Source organism: Littorina saxatilis, linkage group LG1 (assembly GCF_037325665.1).
Source record: "Littorina saxatilis isolate snail1 linkage group LG1, US_GU_Lsax_2.0, whole genome shotgun sequence".
NCBI classification, from domain to species: domain Eukaryota; kingdom Metazoa; phylum Mollusca; class Gastropoda; order Littorinimorpha; family Littorinidae; genus Littorina; species Littorina saxatilis.
Genome location: NC_090245.1, coordinates 2,236,565 through 2,254,836, shown reverse-complemented (window position 1 = coordinate 2,254,836; position 18,272 = coordinate 2,236,565). Strand labels below are relative to the sequence as shown.

The 18,272-nt window shown below is 43.0% G+C and overlaps 2 protein-coding genes across 2 annotated transcripts in view; both read right to left on the bottom strand.

Annotated features, from left to right (window-relative positions):
• Nucleotides 1–274, bottom strand: part of LOC138964768 (calponin homology domain-containing protein DDB_G0272472-like) — a 1,271-nt gene extending 997 nt beyond the window's left edge. Inside the window, exon 1 of the mRNA XM_070337179.1 lies at nucleotides 271–274. Coding sequence (XP_070193280.1) covers nucleotides 271–274 — 4 coding nt within the window. The remainder of the gene's footprint in view (nucleotides 1–270) is intronic.
• A 3,425-nt stretch (nucleotides 275–3,699) lies between these two features.
• On the bottom strand, nucleotides 3,700–16,800 carry LOC138959278 (zinc finger protein 62 homolog). The gene is made up of 5 exons (XM_070330686.1): nucleotides 16,725–16,800; nucleotides 9,330–13,352; nucleotides 8,867–8,977; nucleotides 8,152–8,367; nucleotides 3,700–4,482 (listed from the first exon to the last, which is right to left on the bottom strand). The coding sequence occupies exons 2-5, from the start codon at nucleotides 13,137–13,139 to the stop codon at nucleotides 4,237–4,239; spliced, it is 4,383 nt and encodes a 1,460-aa protein (XP_070186787.1). The 5' UTR covers nucleotides 13,140–13,352; nucleotides 16,725–16,800; the 3' UTR covers nucleotides 3,700–4,236.
• Between the last annotated feature and the right edge of the window lie 1,472 nt (nucleotides 16,801–18,272).

The following is an 18,272-nucleotide window of genomic DNA, read 5'->3' as shown; positions in this document are numbered from 1 at the left end:
TAAGAAGTGGCCAAGAACAAAACAGAGAACAACATTGATGTTGAATCGATCTCGAATAACCCCCGTGGATTCTCGAGGCATCAACAACCAAACAACCAACAACCAAACAACCAACAACCAACAACCAAACAACCAACAATAAAACTTCTACTCTGCTTGTGAAGCAGCTAGGCTGTTGTTCTATTTGTGTTTAAATTGAGTCAATTGTTGACTAAATGTTTAACACAGACCAGGAACCGAGACGAAAAACACTCTACTTCAATACCGTACCCATCTACAGGGCCGGACCCAGGGGGGGGGGGGGGGGGGGGGGGGTTCCAGGGGTTCCGGAACCCCACCCCTGGAAAAAGCATTTACCTTGCTTTGAGTGTTGTTGGTTTTTTTACTAGTTTTAGCACCAAAACAATGCTGCTCTTAACCCTTAAAACAAGGCCCAGAATGCACCAGATTGCACAGATTTTAACCGTTTTTCAAACATTTTCCGGGGGAGCATGCCCCCGGACCAAAGCAGGCGCGCGCTTGTGGCATCGCCACTTCGTTGATTTGCCCCCCCAAAAAAGGAGGAACCCCCCCCCCCCCCCTTACAACTCATTTGGTCCGGCCCTGCATCTATGAATACCGTGACCGTTGCACTGGACGCCAAAATAACACGCGCGTCATTGTGAGGCCTCAAGAACCCCAGATTAAACTCTTCAAAAATTAATTATCAATGAATCAATCCGTTAGTGACATGCCTATGCTTTCCTTTGGCCAATATCCATAATAAGATCAAATTAGAACCCTCCAATTTCCCTCACGTCCAACACACCCCCCACACACACACACACACACACACACACAAACCCACCCACCCTACCACATCTGACACTGAGCTAGCTGAATTGGGCAAGTCTCTGTAGACACAACTCGGTTGATTTCATGCATTGAAAATCATTTTGACACACGAGCAACACACAAACGCAGCGAACATGAACTGTTGTTGTGTGTTGTTTTGTGGTATTACGGCAGTGTTATGTCACAGTTAGTGAAAACAAAATAAACAAGACAATAAATGTAAGAAAAAGAGACAAGAAACTGGTGGGGAAAAGGGACAGTGATCTAGGCATGGGATGCTTATTTACCTACCTGTGCTCAAAATACCTTCTATTTTGTCAGTTCTTTTCTTCTTTTTCGATTATTCCCTCGGTATTGTTGACTTTTGCAAAAAGGCTGTCTGTAATGTTCCGTTCAGACTATGTTTGTTTGTCGTTTTTTATTTCTTCTTTCTTTTGTTTTCTCTTGCTATAAGATGAATATCCCATCCTGGAGAAGACAGCGAGAGATGGGGGAAAAGCCAGAAGGATAGAGAAATGGTCGTCTCCCTCCTCAAAGCCCCCCAAAGCCCCCCCCCCCCCCCCCCCCCCTCCTCCCCAACCTGTGTAAGACTAGACGAGTACTTTAAAAGCAGAAGTGTTTTTGCCGCCAGGTTGGCTCGACCTACCTGCAGAAGATGCACGCAGCTGTTGCTCCCAGCACTCGAGAGACACGGAGGGAAGAGGATAGGTTGGAGGGAGGGGGGAGAGAAAGAATAAGTACAGGAGGTAAAAAAGCAAATCCATTTGCCAGTGGTGTGCCATTTCACAGAGTTGCTCTGCCGTTCAGGCTTTCTGCTTTTGTCAGTTTCTGCCTGACGTCAACTGTTCGGTGCACAAGTACTGCACAAAGCCCCCCCCCCCCCCCCCCCTCCCACCCCCAACCCTTTCCCGTTGTTTTTTGTTGTTGAATGGGTTTTGTGTGTGTGTGTGTGTTTTTATATTAGCTGGGTTTGAAGAGAAAGAAAACGATCTTCAGAAACCAACAAAACAAGAATGGTAGGTTATTGGAACGTTTCATTTATGACAAAACATAACGTTACATGGACTGTACAAAACATAACGTTACATGGACTGTACAAAACATAACGTTACATGGACTGTACAAAACATAACGTTACATGGACTGTACAAAACATAACGTTACATGGACTGTACAAAACATAACGTTACATGGACTGTACAAAACATAACGTTACATGGACTGTACAAAACATAACGTTACATGGACTGTACAAAACATAACGTTACATGGACTGTACAAAACATAACGTTACATGGACTGTACAAAACATAACGTTACATGGACTGTACAAAACATAACGTTACATGGACTGTACAAAACATAACGTTACATGGACTGTACAAAACATAACGTTACATGGACTGTACAAAACATAACGTTACATGGACTGTACAAAACATAACGTTACATGGACTGTACAAAACATAACGTTACATGGACTGTACAAAACATAACGTTACATGGACTGTACAAAACATAACGTTACATGTTATCTTTAAGTGGACAGACAGACAAACACTTGTCGTACAGACAGACAAACACTAAGTCTTAGGATTCAGATAATCAACTTATCTTAAAATCTTGCAAGAACCTCGCTGGCAAGACGCTGGTGAGGCAATAATTATTGGAACAGTGATTCTTTTTAACGTTAGCAGTTTTGTATCTTCAGAAAGTTTTGTTGAACAAGAACAATACCAAGAGTTACATCAGAACAATAAAAGAAGTAGTGAATTTTACGTCGGTAAATATAAACTCTATCTTTGGATAGAAAAAAACACACGAAAAGAATCATGAATAAACACTGCTCATTACTAAGACTCTCCTGATTACGCAGGTGAGTCAAAAATGACACGTTTCGTCAAACTGCATAAGGTATGTTGCAACTTTTTCCGCTTAAAAACTCAAAAGAACAACAGCAATTTCAACCTCATTAAACTAGAAGAACCCTCTGCACTTAAAGAAAAGAAGAAAAAGAAGAAGAAGAGGGAAGGAGAAGAAGAAACAAAAAATAGTGATATATCAATCTTAGCAGTGATTCACCCCAAACTGGAAAACAAATTAACTTCGAACAGTCACAAGCAATTTTTGGTTTGTAAAAACATTTCTCAGCGTGTGTGGTGCGCTCCTTTGTTCGTGGGATAGAAAAAATAAAGAAAACTAACACATGTTTACAACGACTTTCTTTCGGTCTTTGTCTTTATATAGAATAGCTTTGGCTGAAAAAGCGTAGTTAGCGTCATATAAAATAAGCGTCATGTACATTTACGTCTTCAAAAAGCTTGTCATTGAACAGTTGTGGCCATGTTAAAAATTGTGTGTGTGTGTGTGCGTGCGAGATATACTGAGAGAGGGAGAGAAATAGTGAGAGAGGGGGGAAGAGAAAAAGAGAGCTCTGTACATAGAGCAAGGGAGATAAGCTTACCCTTTTGACCTGCTGCAGGTTTCCAAGAGTTGCTTGTGTGGGTTGTTCACACCTGAGATTTTTGCGTGTTTGCGTTTCTTTCTTCTGTGCAAAAAACTGATGAGAGAGAGATTTGTGGGAATGGACAGAGAGTCTGTGTGTTTGTATGATTGCTCATGTGTGTGTGTGTGTGTGTGTGTGTGTGTGTGTGTGTGTGTGTGTGTGTGTGTGTGTGTGTGTGTGTGTGTGTGTGTTTGTGTACACTTGCAAAAATGTACATGGGTGTATGTGCACAAACCTGTGTACGGACAAACATTTAAACTAAAAGCAACTCTGCACACACACACACACACACACACACACAGGCATGCATGCACACACACTCACACGCAAACACACAAACAAAACCAGCAAAACAGCAATCAATGAGAAGATACTTAAAGACACTTGTTTTCAATTGAGCATAATTACTTCCATGCACAAACAACAAATCAATTCAACTGTAATGGAAAAACTGCAAATCAGGGTACCCTGGCATTGTTTTTGCACCTTAAAGAACACTTTAACGGTTTATAAAAATGTGAACCTGGCTCTGGACCCAAACACAACAACAACAAAACAGCAGTAACAACAACAACAAACCAATTCAACTCAATCAACTGAAAGCCAGCTGTTTGGAGGGAAAATGTCATATTTGAACACACAAAAACTATGAATAAAACACCTGAAGTGAATCTGAATCAATTTTCTCCTGAATTAATTATTTCCCTTCCAGTTCCAGGTGCATCCTCACTCTAAAAATAAATAAATAGATAATTGAAGTGGCTCTGGATTCAAGTGGAGGGCCGGACTCAGAAAAATGACAAAATCTTACACAAAAAACAACTTATAAATCATTATTGGCAGCTGACCTGGTCCATTAAAAAAAATGAAATTAAAAAAAATTGTTGAAACATGCTTCAGGTTCTAATCAACCTGCAAGTGCTCATGTGTCGGACCAGGTTGCGTTTCCGTGGAAACTTGCTGCTGCAGCCGTGGCACTGGAACTTGACGATGCCGCGATGCACAAAGTCCACGTGTTCCTGCAGGGTCCGCTGGACGCTGAAGGACTTGAGACACGTGGAGCACTGGAAGGGGTGGACACCGGTGTGGGACATCACGTGGAGCTCAAGCATCCTCTTCACCGGGAACTTGTCGCCGCACTCCTGAAGCAGAACAGGGGGAACGTTTTCAAGGGGCAGATGGAGCTTGAAAAGATCAAATAAACTATCTCTCCCGCTTTTTGCATGCAGAACACCAGGAAGAATGCTTAGAACTGAAAGCTTTGTGCATGCAGAACACCAGGAAGAATGCTTAGAACTGAAAGCTTTGTGCATGCAGAACACCAGGAAGAATGCTTAGAACTGAAAGCTTTTTGCATGCAGAACACCAGGAAGAATGCTTAGAACTGAAAGCTTTTTGCATGCAGAACACCAGGAAGAATGATCAGAACTGAAAGCTTTGTGCATGCAGAACACCAGGAAGAATGCTTAGAACTGAAAGCTTTGTGCATGCAGAACACCAGGAAGAATGCTTAGAACTGAAAGCTTTGTGCATGCAGAACACCAGGAAGAATGCTTAGAACTGAAAGCTTTGTGCATGCAGAACACCAGGAAGAATGCTTAGAACTGAAAGCTTTGTGCATGCAGAACACCAGGAAGAATGCTTAGAACTGAAAGCTTTGTGCATGCAGAACACCAGGAAGAATGCTTAGAACTGAAAGCTTTTTGCATGCAGAACACCAGGAAGAATGCTTAGAACTGAAAGCTTTTTGCATGCAGAACACCAGGAAGAATGCTTAGAACTGAAGGCTTTGTGCATGCAGAACACCAGGAAGAATGCTTAGAACTGAAAGCTTTGTGCATGCAGAACACCAGGAAGAATGCTTAGAACTGAAAGCTTTGTGCATGCAGAACACCAGGAAGAATGCTTAGAACTGAAAGCTTTGTGCATGCAGAACACCAGGAAGAATGCTTAGAACTGAAAGCTTTGTGCATGCAGAACACCAGGAAGAATGCTTAGAACTGAAAGCTTTGTGCATGCAGAACACCAGGAAGAATGCTTAGAACTGAAAGCTTTTTGCATGCAGAACACCAGGAAGAATGCTTAGAACTGAAAGCTTTGTGCATGCAGAACACCAAGAAGAATGCTTAGAACTGAAAGCTTTGTGCATGCAGAACACCAGGAAGAATGCTCAGAACTGAAAGCTTTGTGCATGCAGAACACCAGGAAGAATGCTCAGAACTGAAAGCTTTGTGCATGCAGAACACCAGGAAGAATGCTTAGAACTGAAAGCTTTGTGCATGCAGAACAACAGGAAGAATGATTAGAACTGAAAGCTTTGTGCATGCAGAACACCAGGAAGAATGCTTAGAACTGAAAGCTTTGTGCATGCAGAACAACAGGAAGAATGATTAGAACTGAAAGCTTTGTGCATGCAGAACACCAGGAAGAATGATTAGAACTGAAAGCTTTGTGCATGCAGAACACCAGGAAGAATGCTCAGAACTGAAAGCTTTGTGCATGCAGAACACCAGGAAGAATGCTTAGAACTGAAAGCTTTGTGCATGCAGAACACCAGGAAGAATGCTTAGAACTGAAAGCTTTGTGCATGCAGAACACCAGGAAGAATGCTTAGAACTGAAAGCTTTGTGCATGCAGAACACCAGGAAGAATGCTTAGAACTGAAAGCTTTGTGCATGCAGAACACCAGGAAGAATGATTAGAACTGAAAGCTTTGTGCATGCAGAACACCAGGAAGAATGCTTAGAACTGAAAGCTTTGTGCATGCAGAACACCAGGAAGAATGCTCAGAACTGAAAGCTTTGTGCATGCAGAACACCAGGAAGAATGCTCAGAACTGAAAGCTTTGTGCATGCAGAACACCAGGAAGAATGCTCAGAACTGAAAGCTTTGTGCATGCAGAACACCAGGAAGAATGCTTAGAACTGAAAGCTTTGTGCATGCAGAACACCAGGAAGAATGCTTAGAACTGAAAGCTTTGTGCATGCAGAACACCAGGAAGAATGCTTAGAACTGAAAGCTTTGTGCATGCAGAACACCAGGAAGAATGATCAGAACTGAAAGCTTTGTGCATGCAGAACACCAGGAAGAATGCTCAGAACTGAAAGCTTTGTGCATGCAGAACACCAGGAAGAATGATCAGAACTGAAAGCTTTGTGCATGTAGAACACCAGGAAGAATGCTTAGAACTGAAGGCTTTGTGCATGCAGAACACCAGGAAGAATGATCAGAACTGAAAGCTTTGTGCATGCAGAACACCAGGAAGAATGCTTAGAACTGAAAGCTTTTTGCATGCAGAACACCAGGAAGAATGCTTAGAACTGAAAGCTTTGTGCATGCAGAACACCAGGAAGAATGCTTAGAACTGAAAGCTTTGTGCATGCAGAACACCAGGAAGAATGCTTAGAACTGAAAGCTTTGTGCATGCAGAACACCAGGAAGAATGCTTAGAACTGAAAGATTTTCATTCACTACAGTGGAACCTCCATTTTAAGACCTACAAAAATCGCAGAAAATTGAGGTCTTAAAAAGGAGGGAGTCTTAAAATGAAGGTAAATTTACAGACACAGGTTATGAACAGAACATCTGAAAAAGTAAGGTCTTAAAAGGGGGGAGGTCTTAAACAGGGGGTTCCAATGTATCAAGTTCAAGGACAGTGGTCAGTGGACAGTGGACAGTGGTCAGTGGGGTCTTAAACAGGGGGTTCCAATGTATCAAGTTCAAGGACAGTAGACAGTGGTCAGTGGACAGTGGTCAGTGCCACTTTGAACTTAAAATGCAGATGCATTTGCACACATCTTGTAACCGTGTTACTTGTGATCTGAGAGTCCCCAATGAGAGGACACATCCTGTAACAGTGTTACTTGTGATCTGAGAGTCCCCAATGAGAGGACACATCCTGTAACAGTGTTACTTGTGATCTGAGAGTCCCCAATGAGAGGGCACATCCTGTAACAGTGTTACTTGTGATCTGAGAGTCCCCAATGAGAGGACACATCCCATGAAAGGATGCCTTATGTTGTGCGGATGTCTTTTTTCTTTACCAAATCAACCTGTTGTGATAGGCCACCTGCAATGTGGGGACACTTTAGGCTCAAAGGGTTGCTTTCACAGCAGGTACCACTGTATAGATCTCTCTAACTAGTCTAGTTTCTCTTACAGTATCACATACCTTGCAGCTTATGGGAGTATCACAACCATGAACATCTCAAACAACCCAAACTGCAATGCAAAACTTACCTGTGTGCATGGATGTCAGTACAGTGGAACCCCCTGTTAAGACCTCCAAACATCTGAGTAAATCAGGTCTTAAAAAGGGGGTCATTTTACACAGGTTATAAACAGAAAGTCTGAGAAAACAGGGTCTTAACAAGGAAGGAGCCTTAAATTGGGGGGTCTTAAAACGGGGTTTCACGGTACCAGCATAACATGTAATGCACATGCATGCATTTGCATAGATTCTGTTATCCAATGTCATTGTCATGTAATGTTTTCCTGATGGTATCACATACCTTACAAACATATGGAGTGTCGCCCAAATGAACGACTCGCTTGTGTCTGACACAGGTGTCTGATCACATACCTTACAAACATATGGAGTGTCGCCCCCATGAACGACTCGCTTGTGTCTGACACAGGTGGACAGGTGTCTGATCGCATACCTTAAAAACATACGGAGTGTCATCGCCATGAACGACTCGCTCGTGACTGACACAGGTAGACAGGCATCTGATCACATACCTTACAAACATACGAAGTGTCGTCGCCATGAACGACTCGCTTGTGTCTGACACAGGTGTCTGATCACATACCTTACAAACATACGGAGTGTCGCCGCCATGAACAACTCGCTTGTGTCTGACACAGGTGGACAGGTGTCTGAAGCCCAGTCCACACTCACTGCAGGTGTAGCTGGCACCGTCGCTGTGTTTGTTGGTCACGTGATCACGCAGGTGTGTAGCGTTGATGAACTGAGCGTCACAGTGCGGACACTTGTGCTTGAAGTCTTTGATGCCCATGTGGTCCACCTGGAACAGACACGCTGAGTGTTAGTGTTAGTCAATTAGTGTGAGTGTTAGTGTTGGTCTGATCATGCAACTGAAGGCATTTTTTTTCAATACCTCCGGGACAACCAGTGCCTGCCATGGCCTGTCTGAAAACACCTCCGCGTGAGGGGTTTTGCTGCCAGCGCTGTGAAGATAAAGAGGGAACATTTTCTCTGCCCGCGCGGCAGCAAGCAGGATGTCTCTGAACTGTCAACAATATTTTAAGCTGTGGGAATAATTATGAATTTAGAAAGACTGGTCTGGAAGTAATAATGTCAATACAGTTTGAAGTCATGTACAGCCTGTGAACAATGATGAGCACACAGACACTTACACACAAACACCCAATCTCTCACTGTCCCTGTTTGGTTTTTTTGTGTCTTTTTGTCTTCTCGTCTGTTTCTGTCTCTTTAAATCTGCCTCTCTCTCTCTCTCTCTCTCTGAATAAACAATTGTTGACAGAATAACATAAGTGACTTACCTGTTCATGTCTGTGCAGACTGATCTTGGTCATGTAGAGCTTGCCACAGAACTGGCAGGCGTAGGATCCCTGCCCGCTGGCGTGTTTGGCCAGGTGATCTTTCAGCTTGCTCTGGTTTGGAAGATTGCAAACAATAATATAAAGTTAATACTTATCATAAATCCAGATCATGTGACCAAAACAAATGACTTCTTTACTGACCTTGCTGTGGTTTTCATTTCTATATAATATATCTGAATATAGGACTTAGCAACTGGTGTCTCTTGATTTAGTTACGTTCAAACACACACACACACACACACACACACGCACACACACACGCACACTGACACACACACACACACATGTGCACGCACACACATATTTATATATTACACACATACATGCAACTGGCATACATTTATGACAAAACACCAACACACACAGACACACACACACGCTTCACATCCTGCATCAAGCTCACCTCAAAGCGGAAGGCTTGCTTGCACCTCGGACACGTGAAGAGACCCTGTGTCTCCCCGTGTAGCTTGACGTGCTTCTTCAGCTCCTGCCGACTCACCAGCCCCTTGCCGCACACCTCACACACACTCTTCTCAAAGTACACATTCAGCCAGTGCTTCCTCGCCTCGTGTTCCTTAAAGTCTTCAAACGCCTCGAACGCTCGAGTACAGAAGACACACACGAACTCAGCAGTAGTGTGACCGTGGGTGTTCATGTGATCAGCAACGCTTTGTTCAGTGACCACAATGTCCTGCCCACATTCATGGCAGAAGTATTTCCCGTCCCTGACTGCGGTGAGGACCTTCCTTGCGTGAAGATCCAGATGCTTGTGGATATTTTTACGTTGACACGTAATCTCTGCATCGCACAGTGAACAGCAAAATTTGTTGTCTGGGTTTTCAACGAACGCGCTGCTCTCGATCTGTTCCACATTGTTGACGATTTCTGTGAGTTCGCTCTGCTCCACATTGTTGACGATTTCTGTGAGTTCGCTCTGCTCCACGTGTAACTCTGACCGAGCACTGACCAGGCTGAGGTTCCTGGAGTTGGTGTGAGCCTGCAGGTGGGTGAGCAGGGCGTACTTGTAAGGGAAACCCAGCTGACAGATGGGGCAGGGGTAGCTCTTGTGGGTCTTGGTGTGGTTGGCGATGTTCATGGGGTAGTTCCACATGCTCTTCCCACAGGTGGAGCAGGTGACCCTCCCACATGCGTCTTGCAGGAAGGTTTTGAGTCCCAGCCTGTGGGACAGGGGGTGAGGTCCCGGACTGTTGCCCAGGTGAGCGAAGAAGTCTGCCTTGCTCTTGAAGTCCGCGTTGCAGGTCATGCACGTGCTGCTCCCCTCCGGCTGGTGGAGGTAGGTGTGATGCACGTTGAACAGGTCAAGGTTGTGAAACTTGAGTGAACACTGGTTGCACTGGAGAATCGTACGCTGCTCCATGAAGCGGTTCACATGGCGCCTAGCCTGCACTTCCGACTCAAACTGTCTCTCGCACAAGGCGCACGATACCTGCATTTGGCTTGGCACCACCAGACCTTCAGGCGTGGTGGTGAAAGTTCTGACAATTCCTTCAAGGCCTTCTGTGTTGACCACGGTGCAGGGAATTCCAAACGGAACCCCTCGTGCCAGATCAATGGGATTTCTCACCTGCTCCTTCTGCACTTCAGTCTTGATGCTGTTATCTTTGCAGGAGGTGTCCGTGTCCACAGTCCCATGGCACCTCAAATGCTGGTACAACAACTTTTTAGTCTTGAAAAACTTGCCACACTTCTGGCAGGAAATTGCCGACAGATTTCTTTTCTTGATAACACTAGCCGGTGTCTCGCTCTCTTCGATGGGGGAGGAGATGAAGGTGACGGTGATCTGGTTAGGTGCGCCTTCCATCGAGTTTTCCTCAAACTTCAAAATCTGCTCCACTGACGCCGCGATTATACTCTGAACAGGTTGTGATTCAATATCCTTCTCGCTTTCTTTCTGACCATGAACAAGAGCGCTGCCTTTGCTGGCGGTAGTTTGTTTGGATTTCTCGTGACCGACACTCTGAAGGTCAGACTTATCGCTGTCCCCGTGTTCTTTGAGATGGTGATAAAGATCCGCTTTGTGACTGAACCACTTCCCGCATGTCTGACAGGTACAAATGTTTGGCTTCTTGTGTGCCAGGTAGTGACTTTCCACTCGGCCATCTCCCTCTATGACAGTTTCATGACAAATGGAGCACATGTGGGTAGCGCAGGAGTCCTTGATCAAGTTGGCCACGTTTTGCCCCTTGCTGTGGGGATGGGTAAGGAGATGATGCAGCAAGTTCTTCTTGGAACCCAGAGTCTTGCCACAAGTGAGGCACGATGTTGGCTCGTTGGTCTTGTGAACGTGGTACATGTGGACGTTGAGGAGGTCAAGATTGTGAAGCGAGACGTCACACACACTACACTGCTGCATCATCTGACCTGTGTAAAATGCAGCGTGTTTCTTGAGCTTACTTTCAAACTTGAACTTCCGACCACAGTCCTCACAAGTGTATACTTTTTCTTCTTTGCTCTTTTGCTCCGGTGTCAAGGGAGCTAAAACATCTGTCTCCTCTTCTGTGTGATGTTCAGTTGTGGTTATCTGCCCTGCAGGAGCTTTTTTCTTGACTGGAGAAAAATCCTCGTCAACTGTTTTACTTCTAGGATGAACCTTTTTCTTTTGAGCAGCAGCAGACACAGATCTTCCGTGCTCAGATTCTTCCCCCTCATCCTCTTCTTCTTCCATTTCTGACCCATCTAAATAGCGAAGAGGCTTTTTAATCTTGCGTCCTGAAGAACTGCGTGAATTTACCTTTGAGTGACAGCTGCTAGTAACTTCTTTGCGGGTGTTCTGCTTTGACTTAGACTCACAGCCATCATCAGCCATCTTTGCTTTCTTGGCTAGCTTCTTGTGATGTTTTACTGGACGTGTACGTGAAAGACCAGATCTGCTCCTAGTGGTCATCCTTGACCTTGAACCAGAGTCAGCTGACGAGAGACCAGTATCATGTGTTGATTTCCTGGCCGCTAAGCTTTCTGTTCTTGACACCATCTGCACGTCTCTTTGTGCTGCTCTCTTTCTGTTAGGTTTCATCTCGGTCTGTCCGTATTTGTTTTCTCTTGTTGACAACTTTTCAACGCCGACACTACAGCCCTGGTTCACTTTTTTGGCACTCTGCAGTGTACGTTGTCTTTTGGTTGTAACCTGCCTAGTTTCATGACTCACTTCAGCTGCTTTACTGGCTGTGGTCTTGCTGTTTGAGCTTTTCTCACAAAGCCTAGTGCCCAAGGACGGTTCAGCAGCGGCACCTGGTGAGGTCGTCTCTGGTTCTACAAGGATGGAGCTAGAACTCTGACGTGAAGGGTGTAGCTTTGACCTCACTGTCACTGTACCGGGCCGAGGAAGGCCTGAACACAGAGGAGTTTTATCACAAGGCAAAGCTGGGATCACCGGAATTGGTTTCAGGTCAGGCAACATGCCTTTATTGGAATGTCTTGTTGAATGGCTGAATTCTAGCGCTTCAAAGCTGGCTGGACCTTTTGATTTTTCAGAACTCAGGCCCTGATCAGTGTAAGACATATTCCCAGCTGAGGATTTCAGACATTCTGGTTGTAATATTTTCTCTTCAGGTAGTGTTGCAACCACCTGCAAGGTTGTGATGTCATCAATCAAGATTAGAGTGTCAACGGTCTGGTCTTCAACTGTGACAGAATCTGCAGGAATGGAATAGACTGAGGTGACCAAGTCAGAATCTGATGTGATTTCCTGTGTTGGGGCCTGGTAACTGCATGATTCAGCCACAGGGCTGCACATTACACTCATATTGGAGTCTTTCGTTCCACCCGGTCTACCGTTTATTCCATGCTTGAGGCGCAGGTGCTCCTCCATGCTCTCTCCGCAGCCAAACTTTTGCTTGACGTTACAGTCCTTGCACCACCAGAAGGTTGCCTTGACAACAAGATTAACTCCATCATCATAGTCGTCAGCAATATCACCACTGTCAACTCTATCATCCAGCTTAGGTGCTCTCTGGGCCTGTCCCTCCTGAACCTTGTCTAAGCCATGGTCAGCGAGACTGAAACCCTCCAGTGCCATCACCGTGGTCACTAGATTGTTGACCTGGTTTCCGATGGACCCTCCTGCTGTCACATTGACAATACTGCTACCTGGGTTGTCATTAGTGCACAAGGTTTGGGGAATGGAAACAGTTATCAAGGTGTTAGCCGCTTGGTTGCTGACCGAAGCTGTCTGAGCAATAGGTACGGAGGCCATGTCCCTGGTCAGTAGCAGTACCCTGTCTAGCCACAGATACCTCAATCACTCTGGTGTTGTGGTGCTATATGGTTAATGACACAGGCAGAGTCTACCAAGGGAACTGTTGTCATAACGCTGACATCTTGATGATTGGCGCTCATGCATCTTGCTTTTGGGATGACTGCTATGAAGTGAGTTCATCTGCAACGGTTCCTGCAATTGCACCTGGTCCTGTAACGAAAGGGGGTAGTGTTTACTCAAATTTAATAACTCCAAAATAATATGCAGACAAAAATGGACGTGACAACTTACTTCAATTGGTTTTCGATATCTTCTGCAAATTCACACAAAAGCCCGACTAGCTTGGACTTCTTAATATTTCTTCTTCACCAGAAAATCTCCCCAAAATTGCTTCTTTATACAGAATGGATGTAAGTGTGTGTGTATGCCTGTCTGTGGTCGCCATAACTCAGAGATGGCAAGAGCTAGGCAGGAACAAGATAGTGTGCATGCACACTGCCTAGGACTAGGAGCCAGAGAGGTGCACCTGGGTTTTATAGGTTCTTTATTCATTGCTTCCTTTCTCGGGTCATTAAACTCCCCATTATTGAATACAACCATTAAACTCCCCATTATTGAATACAACCATTAAACTCCCCATTATTGAATACAACCTTATTTATTAATTATTATAGTGCAAGGCCGGTGCAGCGCCTACTGTTCATCTGTACATGGGTGGGAGCCGAAAATATTGCCAGGACTGAACATTTTGGAAGGCCGGGGTCCAGGGGCCGCCAAGGCTCCGGCGGGGTGCAGGGGCAGCGCCCTTGCTGGGGGGTTTAGGGGGGCAGCGCCCCCCAGCCGAGATGGAATTTTAGCATTTTTGGGAGGGTTTAGGTGGCCTCTCCTGACTTTAAATTTTAGAACAAACAAGCTTTTTGGAGATGCATAATATATACATCTTGTAAACTTGAAGGTTTTTGTAACTGACCAGCTGAAAATTCATTTTAGCATTTCATGAGGGGGATATTTGAGCCTCTGCTGGCTTTAAAACTGATAACAGCAAACAAACAACAAATATACTTGAAGATGTTTGGTTGTATCACTCTTGCTAGGGGGTCTACAAAAGCAAGTGGTAAACACATTTCAAGAGGGTTTTTTAGAAGCCCCTATACAGTCAAGGAAAAACCAGTGCCTGGCCTGTCTAAAAAACCCTCCGCGAGAGGGATTTTGCAGCAAGTGAGAGTGAAGATAAAGAGGGAATTTTTTTCTCTGCGCGCGAGCCAGTAAACAGGATGTCTCAGGACTGTATAAGCTTAAACAAAATCTTAAAATTGGAGATGCACAAAAGTAAAAAAATCTTGTAAACTTGAAGGTATTTGTAACTAACCAGCTGAAAGTGAATTTTTAGCAATTCACGAGTTGCTATTTGAGCCTCTCCTGGCTTTAAAACTGAAAACAGCACACAATTTTTTTTTTCTCAAAAACCTCTATACTTGAAGGTGTTTGGTTGCATCACTCTTGCTAGGGGGGTCTACAAAAACAAGTGGTAAACAAATTTCAAGAAGGGTTTTAGAAGCGGCTTTTTCCTTCGAAAGCTGCGTATGGCTGCCTAAATGGCGGGGTAAAAATGGTCATACACGTAAAAATCCACTTGTGCTAAAAACATGAGTGAACGTGGGAGTCTAAGCCCATGAACGAAGAAGAAGAAGAAGCGGCTTTAAACAAAAACATAAAATTGGAGATGCACATAATTAACAATTTTTGTAAACTTGAAGGTATTTGATTTTATCACCTAGTTTTGTCTTTGTTTAAAACAAATGTTTACTGCATTAAAGGAAAATCGCCATGCAAACAAAGCAAACACAGAAAATAACAGTCACCTTCCTTGTACTACACATTTTTACTTGTAGCTTATGATTTTATAACTGCAGGTGGTATATTCTCAAATAATTGTTGAACCATAGCTTGAACCAAATGAGAAACAAGTTTCAAGTCAGTTTGTTTCAATTAAACACCTTCAAAGGGGCTAACTGCTCAGGTTATAAAAGAAGAAGGTTTAGACAAAAACAGAAACCGCCAGAGTTATATCCCTTGCTAATTCTATACACAGTCTTCTGATGCTGCTTTTCAATTCATCATTTCAGGAGTTATATTCAAACATTATTGTTGAATCATAGCTTGAATTAAAAGAGAAATATGTTTAAATTAAGTGTGTTTCACTTGCAAACTTTCTAAAGGACTCAATGTATCAGAAGGTAAATACCACTGGTTCACAGATCAGGAATGCACATTTTTTTCTACCACACCACTGAAGGTCTCTGAATCCCTGCAAGAGGGGTATATAAAGTTGTGGGTGAGCAGAGTTTTTAAATAGATAGCAACTAAGATGCCACATTCGCCAAGATGACATGTCATTGCTGCTCCCCACATGTCACTGGTGAAAGGTGGTTGACCTTCTGTTCACAGAAGGGAGTGTAAACAGCAGCTGCCAGGGATTAACGTAAGGCGAAAATACAACATTTAGTCAAGCTGTCGAACTCACAGAATGAAACTGAACGCAATGCAATTTTTCAGCAAGACCGTATACTCGTAGCATCCTCAGTCCACCGCTCGTGTCAAAGGCAGTGAAATTGACAAGAAGAGCGGGGTGGTAGCTAGTTGCGCTGAGAAGGATAGCACGCTTTTCTGTACCTCTCTTCGTTTTAACTTTCTGTTCGGTATTGCATTTCAGCTTGGTGGCTTAAAAATTAATTAATGACTTTGGTCATTAAAAATCTGAAAATTGTAAAAAAAAAACCACCATTTTATAAAACGATCCAAATTTACGTTCATCAGATTGCTTGGCCAAAATTTCAATCAATTTGATTGAAAAATGAGGGTGTGACAGTGCCGCCTCAACGTTTACAAAAAGCCGGATATGACGTCATCAAAGGTATTTATCGAAAAAAAGAAAAAAACGTCCGGGGATGTATTACCCCGGAACTCTCATGTCAAATTTCATAAAGATCGGTCCAGTAGTTTACTCTCAATCGCTCTACACACACACACGCACACACACACATACACCACACCCTCGTCTCGATTCCCCCCTCTACGTTAAAACATTTTGTCAAAACTTGACTAAATGTAAAAAGTGATCATTAATTTGTCATAGTGCATTCACTCAGTTTTCGGGGACATATTTTGTCATGTTATGTTATGTTATGTTATGTTATGTTATGAGACTGGTACTTAGGCTGTTAAGCCTTTGTCTGATCTTTTGAATCAGTTGCTATTCTAGCCTAACTTTTGGGCTAGGTAACATAGACAGCTGTATGTGTCTGGTCATGCTAACCTATTACAATTTTAATAATAAATCATATTTCAGGCAAACCAAACGAGCAATGCCTGCAATTTGTAAAAGTTCGTTTGAAAAACAAAAACGTGATGTCGGAGGACGTATGTTTGAAACGAGCAACATCACAACGTTCGGACGCTGTTCGCACACTAGAAATCAAGCCGTCCTAAACCTGACTGAGGCAGTTTGAATGTGTTTTGTTCGTTGTCTCATTGTACTGACACACAAAAATAAAACCATAAACTTCGTCTTACTATACTTACCAATAATCATAGTTAAACAGAGCAAACAGACTAACCACAGATCGTGCAGACTCAACTACACGGAAGCTTCGTCGTGTCTGCCTGTTGGAACATCTATTTACCAGAAACTAGTAAAACCACTCCCATCGTGTCCGACGCAAAAGCATCACAGTCAGCTGAAATTTAGTGTTGTCTGAAGCTGTTATCTAAATGAAACCAGACTGTCTTATGACATGTGTTGTCACGTATCTCTGGTCCTGGGATGTTTTGAATGATTTCGGTAATAAATCATCACCTTTTCCGATTTAACATGTTACGGATGCATCCGGAAATTACCGATCATTTCCGAATATTGTCTGTTGCGCTCGTGTGTGTTTGTGTGATATATGGAAAGCCGTTTGGCTCATAACCATTACACGCGTAATAAAACATAAATACACGTGTAATAAATAATTGATACACGTGTAATAAATGATTAATGCACGTGTAATAATCATTTTTTACGCGTGTAATAAATAATTCATACACGTGTAAGAAATGATTAAATACGCGTGTAATAAATATTTCATGCGCGTGTAAGAAATGATTAAATACGCGTGTAATAAATATTTCATGCGCGTGTAAGAAATGATTAAATACACGTGTAGGAAATTATTTAAATACACGTGTATTTAATCATTACATACACCCGTAATAAACTTAAAACTTGAATCGGAAAATATACGACATGCAAAGCAACAACTCTCGTCTATTCTACTTCCGGTTCGCGCGCACAACAACCGACTTCATCTGATAAAACAAGTAACTTACCTTTCCAATGCTGTGCGAGCCTGGGCAAAGGCGTTAAATTGTTCTCGCAACTGAAACCTTCTAAGGTGACATTGACGTTTGCCGCTTCCGCCATCTTGAGCTGTAAGCGTGCAAAGCGAGGCGATGAAGACGCATATCTAGAGTGTTTTTCATGTGGATTCCCAGTCCGAGTTTTTAAGTCGCTTAACCACGTGACTCCTGCATTTTTAACGCTTGTATGAAATATTTATTACACGCGTATTTATTCATTTCTTACGCGTGTATGAAAAATGTATTACACGTGTATTTAATCATGTCTTACACGTGTACGAAATGATTAAATACACGTGGAATAAAAATGTCATACACGTGTACGAAATGATTAAATACACGCGTAATAAATATTTCATGCGCGTGTAGAAATATTTAATACACGCGTAAGAAATATTTCATGCGCGTGTAAGAAATAATTAATACACGCGTAATAATCATTTCATGCGCGTGTAAAAAATATTTAAATACACGTGTAATAAATAATTACACGTGTATTTAAATATTTCTTACACGCGCATGAAATTTTAATTACACGTGTATTTAATCATTTCTTACACGAGTATGAAATATTTATTACACGTGTATTTAATCATTATGCTATTCCATAGCATGAGAAAAAAGATAAATTACACGTGCAATAAGAAATAAATACACGTGTATTAGTCATTTATTACGCGTGTATTTATGTTTTATTACACGCGTAATGGTTATGAGCCAAACGGCTTT